At 40.3% G+C, this 9,996-nt stretch overlaps 1 protein-coding gene across 1 annotated transcript in view; it reads right to left on the bottom strand.

Annotated features, from left to right (window-relative positions):
- Window positions 1-7,390, bottom strand: part of LOC118419258 (hyaluronan mediated motility receptor-like) — a 7,499-nt gene extending 109 nt beyond the window's left edge. The window contains exons 1-11 of the mRNA XM_035825605.1: window positions 7,345-7,390; window positions 6,402-6,500; window positions 5,746-5,864; window positions 5,051-5,125; window positions 4,478-4,807; window positions 3,930-4,019; window positions 1,367-1,478; window positions 1,117-1,182; window positions 898-971; window positions 401-487; window positions 5-27 (exon numbers count right to left, since the gene is read on the bottom strand). Of these exons, the coding sequence (XP_035681498.1) occupies window positions 5-27; window positions 401-487; window positions 898-971; window positions 1,117-1,182; window positions 1,367-1,478; window positions 3,930-4,019; window positions 4,478-4,807; window positions 5,051-5,125; window positions 5,746-5,864; window positions 6,402-6,500; window positions 7,345-7,390 (1,121 nt within the window). The remainder of the gene's footprint in view (window positions 1-4; window positions 28-400; window positions 488-897; window positions 972-1,116; window positions 1,183-1,366; window positions 1,479-3,929; window positions 4,020-4,477; window positions 4,808-5,050; window positions 5,126-5,745; window positions 5,865-6,401; window positions 6,501-7,344) is intronic.
- Between the last annotated feature and the right edge of the window lie 2,606 nt (window positions 7,391-9,996).

Raw genomic sequence — 9,996 nt, 5'->3', positions numbered from 1 at the left:
CAGCTTCTCCTGACGTTCTACAGCATTCTGTACAGAACATGTAATACTATTTGTTGCACAATTTAATAGAAATATAACTTTTTAACCTATGTTAAAGGTTTAAAGTAGCATGGCATTTACAGTTATCTTAGGGCTCAAAATACTCCATTTCTGTGGCAGTCTGTGGGGTGAACACAGGTGTATGTATTTCAGGCGTCCCCTTTCAAAACAGGCGTCTAATTTCTTTTTTTCAGAATGTAATTTCATCCTTAGGATGTTGGGACACCCCTCGAATAGTAGCTTGGTGATTCATAATACCACACCAGAATCTTTTTACCTTGCAGCACAAGTTTATATTTTTTGCAGGTTTGGTTTTGAGTCTTAAATCTTGTAGAGACTTTAGAATGTAGATGTTTCTTACCTGATATTTTTCTGTCAGACTGTCGGATATCTGCTGAACCCTTCTCTCCGACTCCTGTATGGCCTCCTGGAGTTTCTTCTGCAGAGTCTGGATATCAGGAGATATGATTCGTATCACCACAAATATATAACATGTACATTGTATTAGTTAGACTACAATATGGATGACATTGGTGCAGAAAGAAAGGCTGCCCCCCCCCCCCCCCCCAAATGGGTACATTATACAATTACAACTATTTTGAAGTTGCCAATTGTACAATTCAAACATGAATCATCAGTACTTTTCACTCCAAATTTCAGTTATACAGTAGAAGCTGTTCAATTGCACCCCATTTGCCAGCACATTTCGTACAATTATCCGAATGGTGCAACAAAGTCCGGATGGTGCAACCGCATCACTACGGGACTTTGGGATTCCGTGCAATTAACAGAAGTGTGCAGTTATCCGTTGTGCAATTAACTTGCTTCTACTGCAAAGTAAAGCAAAACATCTCCAACCTGACTTTCCTCCTTCTCCTGTGCCATGGCCTCCTCCAGTGACCTGTTCTCAGATCTCAGCTGGTCGGTAAGCACTAACGTGATAGGAAATAAAGGGTTAAAGAAAAAATGTCAAACATTGGCAAGTGACTGTTTGCCTACTCATCTGTCAAAATCGACAGGAAAAATCCATCACTAGACTGACTAACAAAGAGTATATTCTACAACAGAAATACATACTTTGCAGCTGGGAGACCTCGTTCTCTGTCTGCTCACTCAGCACCTGGATCTCCTGGTTGGTTTTGGCTGGAAGGAAAAATTGTGAACAAAGTCAGCATAACCTTTGTTGAAACAGCTTGAAACTTTATCTATTTTCTGTTATTGCATTGCAATTTCTTTTATTGAAGACCAACTCCATCACTAGGCAACCTGAGAGGACGTCTTGTCCCTCCAAGAGTTTCTTCTCAAAGAGACAAAGTGCAGTACTGACCCAGTGCCTCGTTCCTCTCCTTCAGAGCAGCGATGTTTGTCCTGGCAGCATCCAGGTCTGCCTGTAGGCTCCGCACCTGTGCCTCACACTCTGTCTGTAGGCTGGACAGCTCCTGAGGAAACAGGGGTGGTTATTTTACTTACATAATATATTAATAATATCAGGGCTCGAAATACTTTTTTTTTGCATACCTGCACTGGTGCAGGTAACATTTGAAATACCTGCACCAGACAAATTTTACCTGCACCACTCTGAATTTAGGAAATATGGATCATACTAAAATTGTTCAGGAACCATTGCTATTTTTGTTTTATACTTTATAAAGGTAGCTAAAAATAGTCAACGCAGCTAAAAACATTCCACATACACCTACATCATAGGAAATTTATCAGTATAAAACCCAGTACATGGACCAGTGCAGGTTAGGTGCAGGTAGACACCAGAAATATCTGCACAACTCCAACTTTACCTGCACAAACTGCAACTGCATATGCAGGTGGTATTTCGAGCCCTGAATATCTTCCCCAGGTAGACCTTAGAGCTTGTAACCTGAGCCACACGCTCTATCTGTTGGCTGGACAACTTCTGTGCAGGTGGTTATTTTACAAAGGGCATAAATCCTCAATGCACTATATACTGTACTTGTAAAATTCCAAACTCTCATATTGAGTTCAACTGGTCAATTAGTCTTATGTACACAAGTACAGGGATGTTTCAGAAGGATTACTGGTAACTTAAAGGTACATTATATTTTGGGCTACTATACTGACAGCATTGTCACAGTAAAGCACCTGGATGTCTTTATCACGCACCAGTGCAGGTTAGGTGCAGGTACATCATACTACATGTATAGACATTAGAAATACATACTAGTACAGAACTTTAATTTTAGTTTACCTGCACTTACCTGCAGCTGTACATGTATATACTCAGCAATAGTCCAGTCAAGGTAACATTTCGAGCCCTGCAGGCCTCAAACTTAACTTTTTTCCCTACTGTCCCGCATTGTCCCAAAAATAAATTTCAACTGTCCCGAAGTGAGGATGGACTGTCCCAACCCTATTTTCAGAAATTATGTATTACAACAACTGTAAGTCAGAGTATGCACGCCTGACAACCGCGGGGCAGGCTTTTAGCTAGGAATTCTTTTAGGGTGTACATCTGTAATGTGTTGTACTCTCCGCACTGCGTGGCTGAGCCAAATTTTTGTCTTTGCTGCAACACTACTTTTGTCCTGAGAATGGGAGGTATGTGTTCTTGATTTGAGGTGGGTATGGCTTAAAGAATACATGAGGTAATTTTCAAGTAATATAACACTGATTCCTGAGGTGGGTATGGCTTAAAGAATACATGAGGTAATTTTCAAGTAATATAACACTGATTCCTTACAATATAATGTTTCATGAGTTAATACATACAATCAGGGAGAGTAAATTAACCTTACTGCTAAAGGTGAAACTTGACTGTTACATATATAACAACAGCAAGCTAAAGAAGTCTACAAGAAAATCTGCAAACCAACAGAGGAGAAAGTGTAGCCAGGACTGCCAGGTACATCTTATATTTCTTTTGTGTATCTACTCTGTTAAGAACATAGCTGAAAATAAATGCACTGAAAAGTTACTTGTAGCCTGTAACATCAGCGTTTTAACTTTACACAGTTACAGAAAAATGTGTACAAACATTTAATTCATTGAAAATATATAACAGAAAAGATGTGTTCCAAGGGCAAATTAAGCGAAATTTTCTCAACAAACAACATCCATTTATCAATATTTTAAAAATAAAGACTACAACAAAAGTAATATCTCAAGTTACCGTGAAAAAATCGAGACCTCAGTTCAACATTTTCTACGAATTCAGTGCCGACACCGCCCCCCTCCCCAGTATGTCATCGTCACATTAGCTGTTGTTTTTCCCACATTCTACCGACAAACAAGCAAAAAAAACCTCCAAAACAATCCTATACATGTACTTATCACCATGACTTCAGGCATTCGACGAGTTTTCGTAAACAAATCAAAGTTTTTCCTGCGTGATTTTTCCCGCGAAAACAGCGGGGATATCAGATATTCCACCAATAATGGCGCCTGGGCGCGCTACGTCACGCCGAAATGGCCAATGGGGTGCGACTCTCGCGATTCGCGAGATGTGAGTGAGTGCGAGATTGCGCGATACTTGAGGTAGAATCACCCAAAATGGCGGCTCGGTGCGGGAATCGGCAAATTTTGAACTTTGAGCGAAGTTTCCGGGGGAAAATAAGGGCGTACCAAAGGCGTATATCCAAAAAACAGGGCGTACATTTTGCGATTTTTTTAGCGAAGGCCGTACATTGTACGCATTGCTAGCTAAAAGCCTGCCGCGGGGAGATCGGACATTCTGATGTTGATTCGTTGATTATTTTCCTATTGTCCCAAAAGTGTCCCAAAAAGATTTTTCAGTTGTCCCGGCCTAAATTTTAGTGGTCTCGGGACATCGGGACATAGTTAACTTCGAGCCCTGCCCTGGTCCAAATGTACAAACCCTGAATTGAAATCCACCCATAGAAATAATGTACAAGTACCTGTTGCTTTGCCTGTAGTTTAGCCCTGGTATCAGCCAGGTCCTGGTGAGCACTCTCGTGTCTCTGTCTGGTGCCTTCCATACTGGAAACCTGTACAAGTGATATTAAGGTAAAACAACATATGAGAACACTGCAAAGCTTTGACTTTTCAAAGTAATAAAGTCAAACCTGTACAAGTGACAACCATTATATAACGACCACCTGGTATCTGTGACCACCTTTTGATGGTGCCTTTGATAATTTTTCCCATTGACACAAACTTTAAGAATCCTGTCTATAGTGACCATCTGTTTACATAGAGTAGACCAGATTTTTTTGATCAACTGAGTGATCTTCTTGGGCAATTTTGACTTAGCCTGAGTACCATCCTCCGAAGTCACTTGCAAGCAAAAGGCTTGAACCTAATAGCTCTTGAGTCTCTTCTGTCCTCTCTGCAAATATGACAGAGGACAGAAGAGACTTGGGAGCAGCTATAGTACGGCTGCATACCAGGCTAGGAGGATGGCCCTCAGGCTAGGTTTGACTGTATCTGAAACCTCCTTCCTCACCTTTGTCTTGAGCAGATCATTTGTCTTGTTCAGCTCCTTGCTCTGCCTCTCGAGCTGTGCCACGTTGGTCGTGAGCGTGTTCTTCTCGGCGAGGGCAGCCTTCAGCTTCCCTTCCGTTTTCTGCAGCTCCTCTTTAGCTGCGGCCAGTTGGGCATCGTGCTCTGTACGCTGCTGTAGCAACCGACGAAGCTGCAAGAAAACAAGTAATTGTGAGTATTCAGGCTTTTTCTCGGCGAGCGCAGCCTTCAGCTTCCCCTCTGTTTTCTGCAGCTCCTCTTTAGCTGCAGACAGCTGCGCATCGTGCTCTGTAGGCTGCTGCAGCAAACACAGCTAAAAGGGAACAAGTTACTCGTTAATTTGCTGCCATGTGACTTTGATTATGTCTATGATACAGGACGTTGTGTCACATTGTTATTGGTGAAATATCTGATGCTGTTTCATTTTTGTGGTGTCCTCTCCACCCCACAACAGCACAAATACAAAATGTATGCTTCCAATGTACAAGCATTACTGCTGTACTACAGCATTGTTTCAACCATTGCACAAGTTTCCAGTTTTGTCAAAGCATCTTACCTCTCGCTCCAGACGATCCTTCTCTTTCTTTAGCTCAGAAGAGGCCTGGTCTGGTGTCTTGCCTTTGGCTGCAGACTGTGGGACAGGAAGTACGTTAATGTTATCCTTCAAATTCAAATATAGTATCCAGGAAATGTTCTCGAGGCAGAAGAAAATACATTTATTCATAACTCAGAAACAGATAGAGAAATGCAGAATAACTGCATTTGTTTTGTGGTTTGATCATACCAATTACCAATTGGTTAGTGTTAAGGTGGATTTAAAAAAATTGTTATAAGCTTAAACTAATCCTCAAGGGCTCCAAGTGCAGAACATTCTAAGTTCACAAGACTGCACAGTTTGATCCAATCACATACTGTAAATGAATTTAAGTTCGCGTGGATTTAATTTCGTGGTAGCGGGAAAAAAGACTTTTCGTGGTGGTTTTAAAGTCGCGGTGACACCATAGACTGCAGTCTAATATCATAATAGAAAAATGTTCGCAGTGGTTTTAAGTTCGCGGTGAAGTGGTCATCGCGAAACCCGCAAACATTAATACACCACGAACATTTCTGCATTTACAGTGCTCTTTTCAACAAGTGTAGTGGCTCTCCTTAGTGTTTCAAATGTTGGAATTTCAACTTTATGTCCCATTTAACTATGTTAAGAGAAGTGAGCAGATCTGTGTAAAGAGGGCACAACATGATGATACTCACCCCAGGGGTCCCTCCAGGGAAGAGTTTCTTGGCCAGTCCGTCTCCAGATGCGCTCAGGTTACTGGTGGAGCTGCTCTTGGTACGGCTTGGCTTCCCAGACGAGGGGGGAGGAGGGGGATCTAGTGGGACAGAAAATAGTTAAATAGTTTTAACTTTTAGTTACTTTTAAATCTGATCTACTCACCTGCATGTTTCCTGTCTGATACACAAGTATCAATACTACACATGTAGTACTAACAATAATTGTCATCTTTTCATCTTCTTCCTTTTACACTGACACAGTTCATCCTCCAGTGCAGTACTACTACTAGTAGCTAGTTAGCCTAGTTGTAGTAAATGTTATTCACACTTTCAGGCAGTCAGGATCTCTGCAATTAACTACTAGTACTGTAGTACTGGTCTAAGTACAAATTTATCACCACCACCAGCATTATCTATATACATTAGAAACCCAGTACTGTATATTTTACATAATAATTAATATTGACATTAATGCTATTTGCATCTATTCTTTTAGCTTTGATGAAAGTAGTCCAAAAAAACTACTACTACTGTAGTACTAGTAGATACATAATGCAACACACACTCAAAGACACATTGAAATGGCAAGACAGATCTATGACATTACATATGCATATATGTATGTTGTGCTTCACCTTTTGGCACCTTGAAGCGCTCAGATTTGGTGATGACCGCTCCGTGAGCTGCGTTCTCAGGCTGCTGCACCTCGTAGTGTCCTGGTGGTGGGGCACAGCCTGGGGAAACACATCAGGTATAATATTCATGAATTTGAGGGTCTGTAGCCCTATAGCAGCCCGCCAAACATCCGCCGCGGGGAGGGGCCAGCTACAGCCCTGTACAGCGGAGTTTGTGTTACACAGACTAGAGGGTCTGCAAACTCTACATTATTCAATTATTAGGGGTTTTCATACTGTAAGATGAAAATCATTTACAAATGTAGGTATAGGCCAAAATACCCAAAATGTCAAATTAAGTCCTGATTACTGTACCTGACCAGACACAGCACATTGGGTAACTCCACTTTGTGCTACATAAAATTTCTACACAGCACCAAGAGACCATGTGTAGCGAAATAATAAACGTTAAATTATCAAGGACAACAACTGAACAAGTTGAACAACAAAAGTTTCCATTATTGATAAAGATTTGTTATTTTGTATACCAAATAGTGATCTTGGGGAACTTTTATCAAATATTCTTTCAGCTTACCCCAGGTTTTAGCTCAGAGCTGTGGTTATATGTTATGTTTCAGCAAGAACCTCCTTCAGTTCTTGGTTTCAGAGACAAACTGTCAGCTAGCTGCCTCATAAAACTTATTTTCGCCATGACAGATTCGGAACCCTTCCAAACATACATGTGTGGAATGAAGCGAACAAATAAACATAATCAGTGGTCTATGTGTGTCTGTGTGTTTTAAGAAGGACATATTATAATAGAGCACTATTACTGAGGTTCAAATCGTTCAAATTATAAGAGAAAATCGTTGCAAAACATATCGCGCCCTCCCCCAATTTTTGGGCCAAGGTTTCATGCTCTTGTCAGTGTGATAGCGTAACAAATAAATATGATTTTTCTTACCAGCATCGTCGTAATATCGCTTGATCTTCGCCTTAGAGAAGGACATTCTCGGCTTTTCTGTGCTGCAATATACCTTTCGGTGACAGAAACTAAGAGAGAAACGGAGCAGCTGGCGAAAAAAGACGACGGAAACTGAAAATCGCAGCACAAAACAACTTCGTAAAAGGGCGGCCGTTTCGAGCTGACCAATCACAGCGCGGGACTTTTGAACTATGACCTCCATGCACTATCATATTACAATTTTTTGCAGAGTGGTTTTCGGATTAAGGTGCCCCCAGAGTGTCCCAGCGTGGGTCTGGGGGCACGTAGGGGTTACTATCTTTTCAACCCTGTAGCGTAGGCATTTTTCATCCTACTACAACGAAACTTGGACACAACTTACAAAAGTATATGTACATAACATCCATCAAGTTATATTTAAGGAAATAGTCAAAGGTTTGAATAAAATTACGGCCGAATCTCAACTTCCGGTTTCAAAGACTGCCGTCCGTTTGTCTTAAAGTTATTTAAAAACACATCAAAATACTGCCAAAATGATGGTCACTAGCAGTTATGTGAACACAAGGTTAAGGTTGTTAGTAATATTTGTTCACCAAATCACATATATGACGAAGATATTACCGAAATATGCTTTTTTTTCATACAAATTATCTGGGAGTCGTGTGGTCCCCAGGAATGGTACAGCCCATAAACTCAATACATACAACCAGGCACACACCCCTCCCCCAGCATATGGCACTTCCAAATATGGTGTCACACGAACGTATGCCGTGAATTAATCTTACAAAAAAAGGAATACTATTGGTTTCCGACGATTCCCGAAGTCAGATGAGATGCAAAAGTCATCATATCCCTGTCAATCAATGTCCCAGGGGGTCCCCATGCTCCCGGGCCGGCCCGGAGCCTGGCCGATTGAAAACACATGGCGCGTCTTTTAAACGTATCATGTTGTCTTGCTTTGGCTTGAAAAGATGCAGTAAAAAGACGAAAAGGGTCACAAATATGCACTTAAATACAAAATAATATTCTTGAATATTTGTTGGAACATGAGTTTGCTCCATATATGGGCCAAATTAACAAACTTTTGAGATAAGAAAGGACTGTTTACTGATTAAACAATGTATTCTCCCTACAGTGGACAGATCCATTTTGGCTATGTAGAAAGGTGGATGATGTTTTGTGGAAGTATGGAAATATTACGGTTACCGTATCAGGGCAATAGCTGGCAGCAATTTATGTTTCTTCATTGTATTTTCTTATCATAGTTGAAGTAAAAAAGTACAGATATATCGAAGGATTTCCTACTTTTAAAACAACTGTAACTATTCACCTTCCTCAAAAAATAGGAAAGGCCGAGTCAAATATGAAATGATGTAGGAACGGGAAGGCAAAGATACTATATAAAAAAATCACTGGAGGGCACTGTCGTTAGAACTGGTCGACTTCTTTATCTGAACTTCTTTGCACACTTTTCTGTCACTTTGATTCTGTCATTTAACCAGTTTTGACTTACAAATGTGCTGTCCAAACCTTGGCCCAAACATGGCCTGCCCCAGGAGAGGGGTCAGGTTAATGTAGAGCTTATCCACCTCCATGGCTTATCAGATCTCCACCCAGGGGGCATTGACTTACTCCACCCCTTCGGGTAGACTCGGAAATCGTTCTGCATGAGTATCTCTGAGTGTCTTGCCTAGCCTTAACATCTGCCACAATTATTCAAATCCTCCAACTTTAATTGCAGAAATATTGCATAATAATAAGATATGGAATTGAAGAAAAATTATGTAAACAGTTGACGGGCACCGTGGCGCAGCGTCATCTAGCGATTATCATCAGAACTGCACGTCACCGATATCAATCAGTACATTTGAGTGCTCATCATGTGAATGGTAATCGCACTTTCATAAATTGTTCTCTAGTTTAGAAAAAAATTCAATCCATAGTTGAAGATATGTAATAAATGTGTCAATTTTGTCTCTGCTTTTTTTTACAACTGTTAGCTCGTGTATTCCATTCGTTAATGGCCTTTCCTTGTCACTTTTGTCAGTTCAATCTCAGGAGACTATTAAATGTTGTTCTTGCACCTCTGGATGAGGTTATCTTTGTTCTGGCTTAATAGTCCACCGTATGCCCTGAAGAACTGCTATTGTCTAGGTCCTACATGGACTTGGGAAACACCTTTATTGTTTTATTAACTCCTTTAGTTGTTGACAGCTTATATCTGCAACAGCTACTTTTCCAGAGCAATAATTAACGTTATACATAAAAGTTAGACATATAACTTACACAACATATAACATTATCATTTATTGCTATAACATTACTTACCTAATTACTGGACTTTGATGTCTTAATAAACCCTATAAATCTTTTTACCTGTCTTCTCTATTTTGTCCTAAAAAAGGAGACTTTGCATGGAAACCTCAACTTTTTTATTCAGTTGATACAGACATGACACAATGCAATAGTGAGCATGAATGGATACAATGTCTTTCTTTTTTTTTACAATTTCAAAGACAGAAAGTAAACAAGACAGAAAGTAAACAAAACATGTTGCTATTATATACGTAGCTGTGATACAGTGTCAATTGACATAGTGATATTTGACTTTGACTTTGATATAGAAATTACAATCATATAACATGTCATACA

The sequence above is a fragment of the Branchiostoma floridae genome, chromosome 7 (assembly GCF_000003815.2).
Source record: "Branchiostoma floridae strain S238N-H82 chromosome 7, Bfl_VNyyK, whole genome shotgun sequence".
NCBI classification, from domain to species: Eukaryota; Metazoa; Chordata; class Leptocardii; order Amphioxiformes; family Branchiostomatidae; genus Branchiostoma; species Branchiostoma floridae.
Note: the sequence above shows the minus strand (reverse complement) of the source record. Positions and strands in the feature narration are given on the sequence as shown.